Source organism: Neophocaena asiaeorientalis, unplaced genomic scaffold (genome assembly GCF_003031525.2).
Source record: "Neophocaena asiaeorientalis asiaeorientalis breed wild unplaced genomic scaffold, Neophocaena_asiaeorientalis_V1.1 scaffold630, whole genome shotgun sequence".
NCBI classification, from domain to species: Eukaryota; Metazoa; Chordata; class Mammalia; order Artiodactyla; family Phocoenidae; genus Neophocaena; species Neophocaena asiaeorientalis.
The window spans coordinates 242,745-262,928 of record NW_020171813.1 but is presented as its reverse complement, the minus strand read 5'-3'; the positions used below and the strand labels follow the sequence as shown (position 1 = coordinate 262,928).

Here is a 20,184-nt window from a genome sequence, read left to right as displayed (position 1 = left end):
CCAAAGACAACTTGCTTGAAGAAAAGTGGATTCATGTTTCTCCATGCTGGGCCGGGGTGAATCCCAACAAATGCCAGGCCAGCCACCAGGTCAAATGCCAATTAAAAGTTTAAAAATAAATATTAAATCTGTACCTTAATTCTACCCCTGCTTTTGGTTGGGATGATGTTTGGGTTTTGAAGAAAAATTTTGTAGAATCCTGACTTAGGGCCAAAAAGACCAATAGTTTTCCCTTAATTAGTGGAATTACAAAGAACCTGCCAAATGAATGATTTGTACATGACCAGAGAGACACAGAGGAGAATGATGGTCTGTGTAGTAGTTATTATATGTCCACATCTTTCAGCTGAATTAGATTACATGCCAAGCTGAATCCTCCAAGAGCAGCTGCCTGCAGGTTGCTTACAAACTCTCTTTTGATCCACATGTCAAGTCAGTACTTAGGTTTATAGAGTACATACCTGCTTGCCAAGGTAACTGTTGGAAATATGAAAAATAAGATATTACAAGCTCCATGTTTGCCAATTTGTTCAGCTCTTCATAGATCAAAGCTCCAGAGAGCATCTTAAAGGTTAAGCTTCTCAGCTGCATAGCACAGAGAGATCAGCTAGGTGCTTTGTGGCCACCTAGAGGGGTGGGATAGGGAGGGTGGAAGGGAGACACAAGAGGGAGGGGATATGGGGATATATATGTATATGTCTAGCTGATCCACTTTGTTATACAGCAGAAACTAACACAACATTGTTAAGCAATTATACTCCAATAAAGATGTTAAAAAAATTTAAGCTTCTAAGTAAGGACAGAAGAATAAGAAGACAAGTTTCCTGTGGCTCTCTTAGAAACTCATACCAGGGAAATCATCATCATCAATATTATATCCATGGGATGTTGGGGCTTGAGTCATCAGGAAACTTTGAGATTTGCTACCTGAATATGTGGCTTTAGTGACATAAAATTAGAAGGACTCGTCATGGAAAACACATGACTTTGTGACTAGGAGAGGTGGGAAGAAAATGGATGGGATGGAAAATTCACAGAAAATTTCTGTGAATGAAATAATTTTTTGCTGCCTCATTATGATTCTTGACAGTCTTGGCAAGGTGGCAAAAATGAAAGCTACCTTTTTAAATAAAATAGAGCACTCAGGATCACTAAAGTTGTCAGTAGGAGGAAGAATCTCAGAGTAAGAAAAAGCAGCTGAACTATGGGACTTAGGCTTCCTAGGAGTGTTTATTAATTAGCAGTCTCAAGGTAACCTGCTTCCCACTTAACTCTGACCCAACCATGGACATATGGTTCTCCTCTGAGCGCTGTGAGGTCTAGCTATGACAAAGCCAAATTACTCAAACCAAATGTTGCTAAGACACAGGTAAGAACAAATAGAAAGTAAACCCAGGGAGTACTCTTAAGTGAAAATGATGTGGTTTATAAGATAATGCTCACTCTTCAGGGCTTATATCCCTTCCCTGCCCCAATGGGTAAGGCAGTGACATTCACGTAGTTCTTTTCCTTCTAGCACTCACCCTACAAACATGCATCCTGACTCATCAGACTTGAGATTGACAGTAGGAAACAGGTTTGAATCTTATATTCCAACTCTGAACAATAAATAATGACTGCCTGGGATGTTGGATTGAGGAGGAGTCTAAGTGAGGAAAGTATGATTGACTGGTGATGTCTGCAATGGGCAAGGATAAGAGGATGGACAGGAAGTAGTGGGGGAATGACTATGCCTGTGCCAGGTATCTGGCATCCTGGTCTAGACCTAAGAAAGAGATACCAAGACAGAGGTACAGAATTCTCTCTTTCTCCACCCTAAGGACCTTACTCTTCCTCTATGTTAATGCTTGAAATAATGCCTCCCCATTTCAGGAAAGACCCCACCTAAGAACAGCATCCAATTTCTACAGGCAGCTGTGCTAGACTCTTGCATATTAGCCTCAGTATTCACACAGAAGAAACTCATGCTGATGGGGGAGGCATATCTTTCCATCAGCAATTTTTCTCTCTGGAATGAATCTCCATAACAGTCTCAGTCTTCCTCTTGGCCACACGGGACCTGGAGTTTCTGAAGTTACAAGTAGCTGTCACAGGTAGAAGGCTAACCCTGTGGGCTGACAGTAAACTTTACAAAACAGTCCCTGCATGAGAGGGAAAATCTGACCATGCCTCATCTCCCCTTGCTTGTGGTGAAGTCATTCCTGATCAGCTCAAAGAGGAGGACAAGTTACAAAATAGCTGTAGTGAGGGGAAACCTGAAGAAGAGGGGAAATTGATTGCTTTAAAGGCAAGTGGCAGTAGGAAAACTTAGTGAAAGTAGGGACTAGGCAAAGGAAAAAATCATGAGTCTGGGGGGACCTAAAAAGAGGAAGCCATTCTAGATAAGGAGGAACTGACAGATTCTTCATATTGGTCACCCTCCCAAAGATCAAGCTAGATGGCAAGATGAGACTGAATATCAAGGTACAGCCACCAACTTTAAATCTGGATCTGAGAATAAAGTCCCCATCAGTGGTGGGCCTCACACCAGCCCAGAGCAACAGTCTAGACAGGGTAGCACTGAAACATCACAAGTCAACCTTCTCATCCCGCATGTAGCCTGGTGACAAGTGTTTATACAATATGATTGATCACGCTGCAGTTTGCTTTGTCAGTCAGTCATGTAGTTAATTACATGTTACTCTTGGGCACTATTATAAATAATGGTATGGCAAACAGTGCTAGGTTTAATGGTCCTGAGTGTTCAGCTATTAAATTGATGACACAGCTACATCAGTATTGATGAACAGGGATCTTCTCCCTCAAAGATAATTTATATCCCTTAGCATAATGGGCTATTCTGCTCGCATTTTTGCCAAGGCATCATTCATACTGATACAGGCAATGAATCCATCAATAAAGGAGGAACAAACATATTTTGTTTTGTAGTTTTTTTTAAATCCCCTGATAAATGCTGATCATAAGGAAACAGGGATTTTTGTATCGCTGACACAGAGCTTAAGGAAAATGTGAGCTCACCATAAAACTTGCCAAAACAGAAAAATAAGATGGATTCAGGAGAAAGAATTTGCATCCAAGCACAACTTCTCCAGAATGTACTGTCCACCTGCCTAGGGCATCCTTCTTTTCCACTCACTCTACAAATACACAGCCAAGTTCCTTGACCAAGTAAGCTGTGTATTATATACTGTGTATTATGCCCTAATCTTGGAAATTATTCACAATACACATTAGCAGGACCTGGAGTAGGGGAAGGCAAAAGGAGTATTGGCACAAAATTTAAGGAAGCTGTCACTCTCAGCTTTACACAAGTGGCAACCCTGTGCTTGTGGTGCCCTAAGAACAAATGCCTCATTAAATTTTGTGCCCTTGATGGCTGGTTGGCCTCACGTTGGCATTTCAAAGTCTGCAATAGAGAAAACTGTTTAACTTCTATTATCTCAGGGTAACCCAAGCTTATTTGAGAATTCAGCCCTTTTTTACTTTCTATTAATACCCTATTAACCTCCCATAAACCTGGTGCTCTATGAAATTAACTTTTAAAATGCTTTGCTACCATATTGATTTTGATTTCTGCCCTTTAAAATGATAACCTTGATGTGGAGAATGCAATTTAGATGGAAACTCGGGTCCATTTATCATAAACCACCATTGAAAATACATTGACTATTATGAAAGCCAGAAAAAAATTCTAATTATTTTCCACTACTTTTGCTGACTTTTAAAACAGTTATTGATGAGCCTGTTACTAGGAGGGGCTTCCTATCAGTGAATGGATGGGTTTACACCCATCCATGGGTAAAGAAGGTCTGTGTCACCTCCCCAGAGACAAATAAAGCTATTGCTCTGTACAGTGATAGAAATGGAATGAGAAGAAAGGTTCAATTACTTGGGTAATAAGTCTGATAAGCTAGGTCAGTGCCCCTGCTTTATACTGTCAAAATCTCAGCTCTCTGCTTGTCCATCTTGAAAATGTGTGTCTGACTCCATCCAGATGAAAAGAATAGGGTATCTTCCTGGATGACTCAGAACCAAGCCCTCCTATCTCGCAGGAAAGTGTTCGACTCAAAAGTCTGTCTATAATAATTATTGTTTAGAAGAGGAGAAATTATTCTCTCTGACAAGGAGAGTTTCACCAGTAGCAATTTTAGGCTAACAACTTAGTACAGTTGTTTGGTTTTCTTGTTTCATGTAGGAACTGTAGACTCTTCCTCACACTCGCTAAGTAGGCAACATAGCTCAGGGAGGTATAGATTGACCAGGAAGGGCTGGTTGTATGTAGAAAGGCTGAGTGACAGAGGGACCCCATCACAAGGAACTAAATGAAATTAATAAAAAGTATTGGACTACCGGAAGCTTGGTTTCAAGGGTGGCTGGGGTAAATCTACACAAGACTTCAGTCAGAAGCCAGTTCCTGGATGAAGACTCAGGATCCAGACCAGGGTCAGAAGTGATGTCTGCCCACAAGAGACATGAGTGAGAGGGTAGCCAGGCCCTGAAGAGCATGAGCATGCAAGGTCCCCTGGTGCCCAAAGGATAACCTGGATGCCCCAGCAAGCCAAAGAAACATTGTAAACACGGGAACAGAGCAGGGACCAGTCAGCGGTGGTGATGAGGCAGGAGGATCCAGAACAATGTTTGTGACTCTGACTGGAATGCCTCAGTTATTTTATACTGTCTGTGGATAGAGGATTAGTCCAGTTTAAACTCCCAGAATTGGCTTGGGCGTGGCAGCAACAAATCTGTTTTCCATAAATTATTTCATGCAATTGGTTAGGAATGGCTCATTTCTCTATGCTTTTAAGATCTCTTTTGTTCCCTTGTTTTAAAACCTCCAAGTCTTGAACACCTATGATGGTTCCATGGGCAATAATTAAACAAGAGAAGCAAGTAAATGAGCTTATGTCGGAAACACACTGTAATCAAGCTGCCTGGCTGCACCGGGGCTCCCTCCTGGCTGCTGCGAGACCCACGTTGCCAGTTTGTGGTTTTCAGACTGATTAAGCCATACGAATCGAGTCATCTGTTCTTTTCCGGTCTTCAAGCACCTTTTCCTCATCAGGGACCTATGGAGTTTGCCTCCAGGCATCAAATTACAGCAATCAATAAACCACGAGCAGCATGGCTCATTTAGGAATAAAGACACAGGAATTTTTCTAGAAGAAACAATGATTACCTGTCATGAGTCAGGAGATTCACGGTGTTTATTAGAGGTCAAGAATGTGGGATTCAACATTTGACATGACCAAATACTAAACTATCCCTTGGGCCTCAAGCCTATTTTTCCTGTGATTCCTACCCAGGTGAATGGTACACTGCATCACCCAAGCCAGAAGCTTGTGGGAAATATCATGAAATTTTATTGTGTATATGATTTATACTTCAACGAAGTTGATTAAATGAAAAAAAACATATTATTAGGCATATAGGAACAAACGTTCAATGAACTTCAGTTTGCCTTTTACAATAAAAAGTCCCCATCATTTAGGGAAAAAAAAGATGTAAGGAGCAGAGTGAGGTAAATGGCGCTGACCCAAGTCTACAAGGAGAACTCGTGCTTTGGGATGCTTCTCCCACTGAGCACCTGGTCTGAGTTTCAGGATTAGAAGGAGCCCTACCAGTCTGGACATAGGGCACTGATGATGAAGGTGGTGCACCCCCAGGATGAGCACAGAGCACCCACTCCTTCTGCCCTCAGCCCTGAGCAGCACCTCCCCTGCATGGAGAAACACTGAGCCCTCGGGATGCTTAAATCTGGGCCTCTTAGTGCATCTAACCCCTCTGTTCTCCTGACCTACATAAGACCCTGTTATTTTGTGAAAACTTTTCTTTCAAGCTACTTTTCTACTTACAGCTCCCTCCCCAGAACTCAGACATGAATCCATAGGGGTTAGACCTGTGGAAAATTCTGAGCATTTGTCACCAGACTCTACTCAGCCTTGTCCCACTCCTCTAAGATGTGGTTCTTTGTTCTTGGGCCCATCTTGTTGCCCCACTCTCTCCTCACCTTAGGTTGAGTCCCCAGAAGATACTCAGGCTCTCATACAGACAGATGTCTGCTAGTCCTGCCCACCAGCACAGCAAAGATGACTGCCAGAGATGCACATGGCTGAGGCCCCAGCCCTGCCCACCATTTCTGGAGCTGTACCTACATTTTGTTTATTTGAGAAACTCTCCCCTCCATCTGCATGCTGCATATGCCCATCTCTCAGGGTCCAGCTTCGTCCCTGCTCTACTGTGAAGATTTCTGTCTTCACTCCCTGTGGCATCCTGCTCTGCCAAACCTCAGAGGTCCAAATCAGAGTGTTCATGTTACAAATGGGGGAGCTACTTTTAATTCCCATCCAACTAGCTGCGGCGATGTCTGAAGGTTATTGCCAAGTCTGCAGTGAGTAAAAGCAATCAAGTGACGAGAAAATAATCAAAGGGGCGTGGACCCTCTTCCCATGGACACACTCTACCAAGGTCTGCCTGTGCTCAAGTCACAACCACCAGATAAGCAAATATACATTTAATACTCTTTTTTAGATGTTTACAGTCTTGTGTAAACCATTAAACCGATTTTGTGTTAAGGGTTGTCATTAAATTTTAACAAAAAAGAAGCCATTCCGAGTACTAAATTATGAATGAAATTGTCCCAAATCCCTAATCATAGCTATCCTGAAATATAATTTTATGTATTTGCCTAAATCTCCTTAAAATGATAGAAATCAGATTGCCTGATTTCCCAAAAGCTGCAGTTAGGAGACTGGTCTAGACTAAGTGATGTTAGAACACAGTTTGGTTCCTATGTTACTTATTCTGTTAACATTTAATTTTGATGGTTTCAATTTAAAATTCTACCTTTAAATGAGCTCAGTAAGGCCCCACCTAGATTAATCATTCTGGGTAATCTTAGAGTGCTTATTATCAAAAAGAACGTTAAAGATGTATATAAGTATATTCTTCCCTGGGAGAGGTCAGATATCCATGATTTAGTTCGTTAGTTAAAAAAAAAGAAAAAGAAAAAAGGCCTGCCATTGAAAAGGCACATGGCATGAGTATGTTATGAAGCTATGTGGTATAATGAAAAGGGTCCTGAGTATAGAGAAATAAATCCAGGTCCACAGCCTAATTCAACGCTTGCTAGCTCTGTGCTTGGGAATAAGCCACCTTCAGTTGCTCTATTGAATTTTAGGATCACCATCTGTGAAAATGGACCTGCCATCTCTTGGTGCTCTTGTGAGAATCACCATGAGAAGATGAACAACTGACTTTCAGTTGTCCAAGGGATATAAATATACCTAGTGAAAGAAAACAAAGGAAATTGTCTTTTTGTCTTGTTTATGGTTTCCTTTGCTGTGCAAAAAGCCTTTAAGCTTAATTATGTCCTGTTTGTTTATTTTTGCTTTTATTTTTGTTACTCTAGGAGGTGGGTCAAAAAAGATCTCACGTTTTATGTCAAAGAGTGTTCTGCCTATATTTCTTCTAAGAGTTTTATAGTGTCTGGCCTGACATTCAGGTCTTTAATCCATTTTGAGTTTATTTTTTATGTATAGTGTTAGGGAGTGTTCTAATTTCATTCTTTTACATGTAGCTGAACAGGTCTCCCTGCACCACTTATTTAAGAGGCTATCTTTTCTTCATTGTATAGTCTTGCCTCCTTTGTCATAGATTAGGTGACCATAGAAAAGACAACCCTCAGAATGGGAGAAAATATTTGCAAATGAAGCAACTGACAAAGAATTAATCTCTAAAATATACAAACAGCTCATGCAGCTCCATATCCAAAAACAAACAACCCAATCAAAAAATGGGTAGAAGGCCTAAATAGACATTTCTCCAAAGAAGACATACAGATGGCCAACAAACACATGAAAAGATTAAACAACATCACTAATTGTTAGAGAAATGCAAATCACTATTATTATCTCCTTTAACAGGGAGAGTAGTGAATAGAAATGCAACATCATTAATTATTAGAGAAATGCAAATCAAAACTACAATGAGGTATCACCTCACACCAGTCAAAATGGCCATCGTTAAAAAATCTACAAACAATAAACGCTGGAGAGGGTGTAGAGAAAAGGGAACCCTCTTGCACTGTTGGTGGGAATGTAAATTGATACAGCCACTATGGAGAACAGTATGGAGGTTACTTTAAAAACTAAAAATACAACTACCATATGACCCAACAATTGCACTACTGGGCATATACCCAGAGAGAACCATAATTCAAAAAGACACAGGCATCCCAATGTTCATTGCAGCACTATTTACAATAGCCAGGACATAGAAGCAACCTAAATGTCCATCAACAGAGGAATGGATAAAGAGGATATGATACATATACACAATGGAATACTACTCAGCTGTAAAAAGGAATGAAATTGGGTCATTTGTAGAGACATGGATGGACCTAGAGACTGTCATAAAGGGTGAAATAAGTCAGAAAGAGAAAAACAAATATCATATATTAACACATATATGTGGAATCTAGAAAAATGGTATAGGTGATCTTATTGGCAAAGCAGAAATAGAGACACAGACATAGAAAACAAATGTATGGACACCAAGGAGGGAAGGGGTGGGTGGGATGAATTGGGATATTAGGATTGACATATATACGTTATTGATACTATGTATAAAATAAATAACTAATTAGAGCCTATGTATACTTAGGGAACTCTACTCAATGCTCTGTGATGACCTAAATGGGAAGGAAATCCAAAAAAAGAGGAGATACATGTATATGTATAGCTGATTCACTTTGCTGTACAGTAGAAACTAACACATTGTAAAGCAACTATGCTCCAATAAAAATTAATTAAAAAAAAAGAAAAGAAAGGGAGTAGTGTTACATTATCAGGTATTGATAAATAATTAAGAATTTTATGACTTTAATATAATTATCTCAGACTTTGGAACATAAAGTTGAAAAAGGAATAAAGATGCAATGCCATGTAACTAGGGAATTCTGGATCTGAAAGGACCTCAGAGAGCACTCACTCCAGCTCCCATTCCCCAGACACCCATTTCATAGAGAAGGAAACTAAAGCACAGAGATACTGAGAAGACACCCTAAGGTCTCACAGTGCTATCTGCAGAGCGAGGACAGAACTCGGCCTGCTGCTTCCCAGGCCCTGACCCCTGTGTCTACAACAATTAAACCGTGTCCATAATCCCATGCAGACAATCCTTTGCCTGTGCCTATATCTACCACCAACAAAACATATTACCGAGTCTCCTTTAATAAAAATTAACCAGTTGATTGCAGTACCTTCCCTTTGCAGTGTGGAAACAGGGCCAATCTGAGGACTGCCATCCACTCAACTTAAGGAGAAAGACCTTTTTCATGAACTCATCACAGATTTATCTGAGTTCTTACTTGTGCCCAAGAACTGTGCTAAACCCTGATAGAAAGCTGAGTACTCAAGTTTCCTTCAAGTATTGGATAGAGACCCGTGACGACCACATAGCTGGAGACACGTTAAAGCAGATGTAAACAGATTGCAATGGAAGCTTTGGGGGTGGTGTAACCAAGGAGCCAAGAGAAAGTGGACAGTGAACCCTACTTCACCTGGACAAATGACAAGTTACAATGTTAAAACATATATAAAAATTTAAAAGGCAAGGGAAGAACAGATTTCCTTTAAACATGAGAATTCTGCAGTGATGAGCTGCAGTTATGTAATTTTATAACCACAGTTTGGGTAGCTCACCCTGGCCTTCCAGGACCTGGATCACATTCAGATCCCAAGAACTCTGATGTTAAAGCCAATCGTACTTTAAAACCCAAAATATTCCATAATAGCAGGAGATCATTCACCTCTCTGTGTCTCAGTTTCCTCATCTGTAACGTGGAGATAACAATAATAGTGTCCCACTGATGGGGTTGCTGTGAAGATTAACTATCAGAGCATGTCAAGGGCTTAGAACAATACCCGGGACAAAGTAAGTGTTCAATAAACTTTGGCATATCAGTATGAGAAGACCGATGGTCACTGAAAACTCACTTCTTAATATGAAGGTATGAATGCCAAGGGAGAAGATTAGGGAAGGTGTGTCAGCCAGGGTTAACCAGAGAAACAGAACCAGTGGAAGATAGACATTAAGAGATTTATTGCAAGGAATTAGCTTATGCTGTTGTGCGGGCTGGCTGGACAAGTCTGAAATCCCTACAGCATACCCTCAGGAAAGGCAGGCTAGAACTCTCAGGCTAACTGAAGTTAAGTTATGGCCCAAAGGCAAAATTTCTCCTTCTTCAGGGAAGCCTCATTCTGCTCTTAAGACTTTCAATGGATTGTGTCAGACCTACCCAGATTATTAAGGAAATCTCCTTTACTTTTAGATTTCTTAACAGCTTTATTTAATTGATACATAAAGAACTGTACATATTTAATGCATATAATTTGATGAGTTTGGACATATGCAAACATATGCAAACTCATATGCATATGAGTTTGAACCTGTGAAACCATCACCAGAATCAAGGTAACAGATCCCACACGTTCCAACATTTCCTTATGTCCTTTTGACTTGTTTTGCGATAAAAACACATAACATGAGATCTACACTATTAACAAGTTTTGAAGTGCACAACACCATATTACAAACTATAGGCACAATGTTGTACAGCAGTTCTCTAGAACTTACTCATCTTGCGTGACCAAAACCTTACATCCATTGAACAAGACCCTAATGCCTCCACCCCTCAGGAACCTCTATTGTAGTCTCTGCCTCTAAGAGTTTGACTGTTATAGATGCCTCATAAAAGTGGAGTCAAGCACTAGTTGTCCATCAGTGACTGGCTTATTTCAGTTAGCATAATGTCCATCCAACTCACAAATGGCAAGATTTTCTTCTTTAAGGCTGAATAATATTCTATTGTATGTATATACCACATTTTCTTCAGTCATACACTTGGGTTATTTTCATATCTTGGCTATTGTGAATAATGCTGCTGAAGTTAACATGGGAATGAAGATATCTCTTCAATATCCTGACTTCAGTTCTTTGGATGTATACCCAAAAATGAGATTGCTGGATCATATAGTAGTTCTATTTTTAATTTTTTGAGAAACCACTATACTGTTTTCCATAGCTGCTGCACTGTTTTATATTCCCACCAACGGTTACAAGGGCTCCAATTTCTCCATATCTTTGCCAACAATTGTTATCTTTTGTGTTTTTTTAATAATTGTCATCCTAATAGATATGAGGTGATATCTCATTGTCATTTTGATTTTTCATTTCCTGATAATTAATGATGTTGTGCATCTTTTCATATACCTGTTAGCCATTTGTATATCTTTTTTGGAGAAATATCTGTTCAAGTCCTTTGACCATTTTTTAATCAGGTTATTGGGGGTTTTTTTGCTATTGAGTTGTAAGAGTTCCTTATACATTTTGGAAATTAATCCCTTATCAGATATACGGTTTGCAAATATTTTCTCCCATTCTATAGGATGCCTTTTCATTTTATTGATGGTTTCCTTTGCTGTGCAGCAGATTTTTATAGCTCCTGTAGGAGTTTGATATAGTCCCACTTGTCTAGTTTTGTTTGTTTCTTGTGCTTTTAGTATCATATCCAAGAAATCATCACCAAGATGAATGTCAAGAATATTTTCCCCTGTGTTTCTTTTCTAACTGATTTACAGTTTCAAGTCTTATGTTTAAGTCTTCTATCCATTTTGAGTTGATTTTTGTGTATGGTGTAAAGTAGGGATCCAATTTCATTTTTTTGCGTGTGGATATTCAGTTTTCCCAACATCATTTGTTAAAGAGACTCCCTTTTCCCCATTGTGTATTCTTGGCACCCTTGTCAAATATCAATTGACCATATATGTATGGTTATTTCTGGGCTATGTATTCTGTTCCATTGGCCTATAGATCTGTCTTTATGGGAGTACCATGATGTTTTAATTCCTGTGGCTTTGTAATATATTTTGAAGTGATGTCTTCAGCTTTGTTCTTTTTCTCAAGATTGCTTTAGCAATTCTGTGTTGACAAAATTCAACACTTTTTCATGATAAAAATGCTCAACAAACTAGGAATTACCTCAACATAATAAAGGCCATATATGACAAGTCCACAGCTAATATATTACTCAATGGTGAAAACGTTAAAACTTTTTCTCTAAGATTAGGAATAAGACAAGAATGCCCTCTCTTGCCACTTCTTTTCAACATAGTGCTGAAAGTCCTAGTCAGAGTAATTAAACAAGAAAAAGAAATAAAATCCATCTTTGTCACTTTCTAGGTGTCTAGTCAAGTCACTTGACCTCTCTAAGCCTGTGACTGGTACCTGTGAATGGCAATAATAATATTGTCATTTCAGGGTTATCATACAGGATTAGAGACCATAAACACAAATGGCCTGGGCTCATAAGAGATGATCATTTAGGACAAGCTCCAAAGTTTAACTTCTTTTAGTTCAAAGATTACCTATTGTTAACTGTGTGGTGTTGGAAAACTTACTTCACCTCTCTGTGTCTCAGTTTCCTCATCTGTAAAATGAGCTTAATGAAAAATTATTCTGTGTATTAAGTGAATTTACATATGTAAAGTGTTCAGAACAGTTTCTGGTACATAGTAAGCACTATATATGTTGTAATTATTATAATTTGCTGTTTTGTGGTTGGTGGGGGGAATTAGGTAGGCAGGAAACCTCGACTTTCGTCTGCACTGGGTGAACTTGCAGGAGTCACTTCCTTTCTCTTCCATTAATTTCCTTCTCTGTAAAATGAGGGAGTTGACAAGACCATCTGTCTAGCTCAGACATTTTAAGATGATATACCTAAACTATACTGTGAGCTGTGGGACTGTGGAAGACCTCCTGACTTGTAGACAGTTTTGAGCTGCCACTCTGTCACCAATCTGTCAAAGTTTCCTTATTGATTCACACCAAGAACCTGCCTCTGTCTCAGCTTTTCTGCAGGGCAGTTGATCTGTTTACTTTTCACCATGACATGTTCCTCTGTCAGCTGTATCAGAGCTGTCATAAGCCAGCTTCATGGCAGGGAGAGAAAGACCATGGTTTTATTTTTCTGCCTCACTGTGCCTTCTTTCCTCTGGGACCCTTCTGAGAAAGGTCGAAACAGGATTCTGCAACTGCCATGATGAGAAATGCCACCAATTGAAGAAGCAGGGTCCATGTAAACAGCGGTGCCTGCCCCCCAGGAGGCCAGGCCTGGAACCCTGTTGGGCCTGACTCGTCATCCAGCCCAGGGGAGTTCTGCCCCAGAGAGAGCAAACGTCCTGAGTGTTATGGTGGCAGGTGGAAAGAGGGCAGTAACTAACCAAAGCATGACGGGAAATCTAAGAGAAGGCAGATAGGTGGTTTTGCTTGAGATTTGGTGACAAACCAAAGTACTACATACATTCCCTCTTGCTTTTCCTATATTCTAATGGAGAGATTAAAAGAAGCACAGTAAGACACAAGGGAGTGTTGAAAAGACTCTTTTGGCCCCTTTGCCTTTTTATCTGAAGACTCAGAAGACTGAGTAAGTGTCAGACTCAGATGTCCCAGGGCTGTGTTCACTACTGTGCACAGTTAAGAGCCTGAGAGGCAAGGTCCCAGAAACACACTTCCTTCTCTTTCTGTGCCCAGGCCAGTCAAGCTTTCTTTTGCTTCTGGCTCCAGGTAATGACTGTGTGAGTGTCAGGGTCAGTAAGGAGGGGCTGGCAAATAGAGAGAAAAAACCCTGTTGTGAGTAATTGAGATCAGTAGACAAGTCTTTGACAGTGTGATGTTCACAGTGCACATCCTGAGTGATGTTTCCCACTGGGTGGATGTTGATACAATCCACTGTGACAGAAAATAAATGAGTAGGAATAAGTTTGGGGGCGGATTATGTTTCATTCGGGGCATATTTCATTTTAGGTCTGTGTGGTATTCCACAGGTCAGAAAATAGATTTACAAACCAGGTTTTCCAGGCAGGACTGGCCACTGGGGTCTTCATCCCAAGAAAGAACTAGGCTGCCCCTTGAACCCCAATATTCCAGGGAAAACCTCTGAGTAAATGTCTCCTTGCTGCCTCAATCTTATCTGACTTCTGGGGTTCCTGGCTGCAGATCCCTGGTTTAAGATGTAGAAGCGATATCTGAAGTGCTTGAAACCCTAGTCCAACCTCCACCCCAGAAAAAATGGGGACTCCCTCTTCACCTAAAGATGTGTGACCAAGCAGAGAGATGGCTACTGATTTAATCTGCATCACACTGCAAAGTGTTACTTGCAAGCCCAGAAGTTAGCCTTAGTGGTGTTAGATGGAGCCCTCTTGTTGAAAGGTCGCATCTTAGGTGTGATGGACGCCTGCTTTTTACCAGTGTAACTCACCTCTCACTGTTTTTCACCTATTTTTCATGTGGGTACAATTAAAGATCTCACTTTTTGCCCTCTGACTTGTTTTTCTTAGCATCGCTCTTTTGCCTTCAGAAAAAAAAATAATAAAATGTGATTCATATGATCAAATCATTAAACATAAGCTGCCACTGTAGAAGCTACAGGCATGGACTCAGGCACCTGATTCCAGCTATAAACCACAGAGGCTCTCTTCTGTGGGAAAAACAACACTGGAATTAGAGTCAGGATACCTGCCTTCAAATCCCAGGTTTCTCATTCACTGGATAGTCCCTTTGACAAGTGACTTATCTCCTTTTGGTCTTACTGGCCTTACCTGAAAAATCGGCAAATTATTAGTCACTGCTGCATCACTGGGCTGCTTGAAAGTCATGACAAAAAGGCTAAGTAAAACCAATGGAAACCAAAGGGATACCTCTTCCCACATGCTGTCATCCTAGACTTTTGATCCAGACCAACTGTCCTTCATCAGGTCTTCCTCATAAAGTTTGCATTGCCTTTAGCTGCTGTGGATGAATTCTTAAGTTAAAAAAAAATACTTATTTTCTCTTGCAGTGCATTGTATGGGACTGGGACTCCAATGGCAAACATGACTTCATTGGAGAATTCACCTCAACATTCAAGGAGATGAGAGGAGTAATGGAAGGAAAACAGGTATGTGGTAAGCCCCTCATGGCATTTCCCCCAGACTCGCCTCTTGCAATGCCTCCTTAGCACCCAGCTATACACCGAGCAGCTAGAGGTGAGACATTAATACATGATTAAACATGGCCAGGAGGGAGCATGGTGGGAACTGAAATCTGGGCTCTAGTGCCAACCCAGCTCATAGCAATTGGTTGTGACCTTGGACAGGACCCTGCTCCAAGGTGGTACAGTTTCTCCACTGGCAAAATGGAGAAGTCAGATGAGAAAGTTTCTAATTTCCTTTGGCTGTGTAGCCTTGGACAAGTGACTTAATCTCTGTGCGCCTCAGCTTTCTCACCTAAAATAAATGAAGGTGATATTGGTACTTACCCGGTAGCATTCAGTGAAGATTAAATGAGATAAATCGTGATACGCACTTGGCAGGGTGTCTGGAACTTCCAAAATATGTGCTGGTGTTATTATCATGTTGCAGTATTCTTTCTAGATCTACATTTCCATGACCTGGTGGCATTAATTACACATTTAATGCTTTGGGCAAATTATTTGATTACTCCAAATTTTTATTTTGGGCACCAGATTTTCATTTAGTCTCACCATTTCACTCTTACACTCTTGATACCAAGACATAAACCCAAACACTACCACATACCACAGGGGGACATAGGGATTTCATTGCATCACACAGAAGCCTACACCTCCTCTTTGTATCTCTCGGACACCCATACTCTGATGGATACATACATACATCTATTGGTCAGTTGCTGTCGTCTGGACCCTGACCATGTAACTTCTTCTCTGATCTGTTCAGGATCCACCTGCCCAGTGTCAGCTGCAGAACCTGAATCTCTTTGCCTGAGGGCTTTCTGTGGCTGCTGGAGCCTGCTCTGCCCATGCCTACTGCAGGCTGGACAGTCGGGGGAATTGTATACATTTCAGGGAGCAGCCCTCAACAAATTGCTAGTGGGAGATGGGATATAAATACCCCAGCTCTCTTGCCCTTCAGGCGGCAAAACTCTGAGGCATGCTCTGTGAAGTTACCCAGAGTTCCCCAGCAGGAAGCAGCCCTGGTTGCCCATAGGGTTACCTGAATGGATCACGTACCCCTTTTTGGCTGCTTCCCTATTTCAATTCCCCACTCTTTTATTGTTCCTTCCTGGTATTACCTCCCAGATGAATTACTTGTACTTAAATCCTTGCCTCGGCGTTAGCTTCTGGAGGAAGTCAAACCAAGCTACCTGCCATCCTTACTCTGGGAGCCACTGTCCCCATAGAACAAAAAGGAGTGACAGCAGAGAAAGACTTTTTCCCCTAAAGACCCTGTGCCTGGCCTGCTCAGAAGTGCTGCTTGGGGAAGATTGTCCCAACTCACTGTTCAAGTTTCTCCTTTCAGATGTAAGTCAAGATGTAACCAGACTGGATGGAAATAAACTAACATTCTTTAGAATCAGAGGCTTAATCTGAATCAGACCATTTGTTGAATACCTCCCTTTGGCCTGAAAAGTCAAGGGCAGCTTTCTGCATAGCTCCCACAACCTGCTAAACATGCTGTTACATACCCAGCATTGCAGGAAACTTGTCAGACACACAGAGACCTTCACCCACGAGCAGGCTTGCAGTTTCAGGGGTACAGTGAAAACCAACACTAAACTATAAATAAAGTCACTACCCAAATAACTAGGAATTTATCCAGAGACGTTGTTGCTTCTTTGAATGTACAAGACCAGGCTCTGTTGAGCTAATAAATCAATGACAGTTATCAATACCACCCGCTAGAGTTCTAAAGAGTTTTACGAAGTTTTGCCTTGTTCTGCTTTACAAATAGAAATAGCCAAACCAATAAACATGGGAAACACTTCATCTTTAGAATCCTAGGAGGATATTATAGCATACATCACAATTGAAGCACGCTGAAGTCTGATGCTTTCAAACAAACAGAAGTGAATCTTGAAGTCTCTCTGAGGAAATGGATGATATGCTACTGTACTTTTCTGTATCACTGAGACACCAGAAAGGTTTTGGTGCAACCACTCAGTCCCTATTCTGACACGTCTGCACCCAGGGAACTGTTCTATTATTTATTGACTCCACTAATATTTACTGAGGAGCACCTGCTAAGTGTCAGGCTCTAGGTGTGACATGAGTGTGCATCATAGTAAAATATAAATATGAATCAAGTAAACAAAATATGTAATTATACATTGTGCCAAATGCTATAAAAAACTGAGCCAGTTTAGTTATAAAGGTATAACATAGAAGAGATCAGCTGAAAAGGTGACATTTAACTTGAAGGCCCTTAAAGATGAAGTGAAGCCAACCATGTAACAAGCAAGGGAACAGTATTTCAGGCCGAGGGAACAATATTGCAAAGTACTGAGTCAGGAAAGAGCTCGGTGTGATTAAGGATCTGGAAAGAGACCAGTGTATCTGGATCAGAGAAGGTGAGGCAGCCATGCATGCGATGTGGTCAAGAACAGAGACCAAGGCCAGGAAAAGCAGATTCTGATAGCTCAGAGAAAAGAGTTTCAATTTTCCTATAAATGGGTTGAGAGCACACTGAAGCCACAGTCTCCAATTTAGTAGCTACTGGCTACATACACCTATTTCAATTTCAATTTTAGTAAGTTTAAGTTAAATTAAGTTAAAATTTCAATTCCTCCATCTTTCTCTCTCTCTCTCTCTCTCTCTCTCTCTCTCTCTCTTTCTCTCACACACACACACACACACACACACACACACACTCCAAGTGCTCGTGTGGCTAGTGTCTTCCACATTGATAGGTGCAGACATGGAATATTCCCATCATTGTAGAAAGTTCTATTGGGCAGTGCTGCAAAGGGGTCTTGGCTGGAGAATTACATTAATTTTTTTAAAGATTACTCTGGCTACTGTGTAGATAATCAGTTACAGAGAGAGACAAGAGAGTAAGGCAGGGAGATCTGTTAGGAGGCTACTACCATAGGCAGGACAGGAGGTCAGCAATCTGGGCTGAGTTCCCCTGGGAAACTTCTCTCTGTTCCAAATGGGACTCACTCTTGCACTTGTGCCTACACATCTGAGGTAGCTGAAATGTTTCTCCACGTGCTCTTTCATCCTCCAGGACACCAGCTTAAGCTAATACATGGTGAAAATGTCCCAGCAGCCAGAGGAGGGCAAGCCCCAGTGCACAGGGGCTTGTCAAGCCTCTGCTCATATCACTTGCTAATGTCCCATCGGTCAAAACAAGTCACCTGACTAAGCTCAGAGTCATTGTGCACTGGGAGGAATGGGTCATTGGCGCCAATGCTGTATCAATCTACCCACTCACATCTGCCTCAGAAATTGCTTCATTTTCAGATACTTCCAACTGTCAGAGAGTGAAAATTTGTCTTCTGAGTAGAAATCCAAGGATCTACTCCCATAGGATAGTGGGCAGGAGCATTCCATGACTCTTGGATGTTTGACTTTGTCAGTAGTCAAGGTACAGTTGGCTTTGTCCCCTGAAGCCTTCTGTAGGCTGAAAGGGTTGAGATCTCTTCACCCTTTAACTCCCAGCTACCTCCTCAGTTCTGATTCTACCTCTCACAGAAGCCTCTCTGGCAATCTAATGCGCCACCGTTGTGACTGTCTCAATCCATTATTTTAGTCCTCTGTGAAGTTAAGCAAACTTATCATCATCCTCACCAGCTTCCTGTAGCCAGTATTCAATGTCCCTCAGTTTTCCTACCTCTTAAGTCAATTCCCAGACACTAAGACTCAGCATTTGGGTTACTCAGCTGTGTGTCCCCAGATCTCTCCTTCCTGCTGCTTAATTTGATCCCATTAATAGCAAGCATTTATAAGTGTCAGGCACTGTTCTAAATGTATTACAGGGGTTAGTCATTCAATCCTCACAGTAACCCTATGAGATACCTACAATTACAAGCTCCATTTTACAGAGGAGACATGCAAGACATAGAGGAATCAAGTAATTTGCCAAAGATCACACAGCTGGAAAATGGAGGAGCTGGGATTCACACCAGGCAGAGTAGTGTCGGAGTCTCCCTCTGCACCACTCCTCCTTACTGCCCCTCCAGATGTGAAGGGATCAGCTAGAGACCATGGGCCAGCCCTCAGGTCCATCTGCAACAGTGCCCAGGGGCCTCGTCACGAATTATTCCACTTCTTCCTGAGCTGGCAATCATGCTATAACCTTTCTTGTTTCAGGTGCAGTGGGAGTGCATCAATCCCAAGTACAAAGCCAAGAAGAAGAATTATAAGAACTCGGGCATTGTGATTTTGAATCAGTGCAAGGTATATACATAGCCTCTGTCTTCCAGGGGTATGAAGCTAGGGCTGTCTGGGAGGAAGGTTGTGTGGACAGAAGGAGAGAGTGTCAAAGAGATACGATCTTTTTTAAACAAAAATCAGAAAGTTAAGGTATTAATGGACATACATTGTAAGCATGGATAGTCTTGGAGCTGTGGTAGGCCAATGCCACCATACCCTCCACAAGGACAGTCCTGCCCCCAAAGATAGGAGAGTCCTGGTCTTCCCAGGGCAGCACCAGAGGGAGGTCCCCAGAGGGGGTCACCAACATTTCTAAAGCACCTTTTCTGTGCCTATCCCAGCGTTCGTTGCTTTATATGTGACACCTCCACCACGCCGAGAGGGTACCATGAAAATAAGACAGTGGGGGAAGATTAAAGGGCCTAAAAATTCCTCCCAGAGGGGCTCTAACTTTGCAGAAAATCCCATCTGGGAATAATTTTGCTACTGGTTGAGTACTTACTATGTGAAAATAACTATAATACGTTCTGTTTACTCTTATCACAACCCTGAGATTTCTACTTTCAAATGAGATTGTGTAACCAGTTTGTCACACACATGGTAAGTTTAAGAGCTGAGATTTTAGTCTCCGTCTGTCTGACTCAATGACATAAGACTTATGTGCCATCCAGTTTCTCTCTATATATATCAGGTTCCTTCACTCAGAGTTGGCCTTTCCTGGCTGCCAGGAGCTGCAGGAACTCATCCTTACATAACAAGAGAGTAAAGAAAAAGACTGATGGGTCTGGCTTAGGTCACATGCCCACCCCTTGAACCAATCACTGGAACTAGGAGATAATGCTTATGATTGGTCATCTGGGGGTCACTGTTTTAATAATGGCTTTCTGTGTATTTTATGATGCTTTAACATCTTGGGGCCCTGCATACTGGGGAGGAACTGCCCCTCCCAGAGT

At 41.4% G+C, this 20,184-nt stretch overlaps 1 protein-coding gene across 1 annotated transcript in view; it reads left to right on the top strand.

Moving 5' to 3' along the window:
- Positions 1-20,184, top strand: part of CPNE4 (copine 4) — a 407,444-nt gene that overhangs the window by 349,592 nt on the left and 37,668 nt on the right. Inside the window, exons 7-8 of the mRNA XM_024734696.1 lie at positions 14,897-14,995; positions 19,169-19,255. Of these exons, the coding sequence (XP_024590464.1) occupies positions 14,897-14,995; positions 19,169-19,255 (186 nt within the window). The remainder of the gene's footprint in view (positions 1-14,896; positions 14,996-19,168; positions 19,256-20,184) is intronic.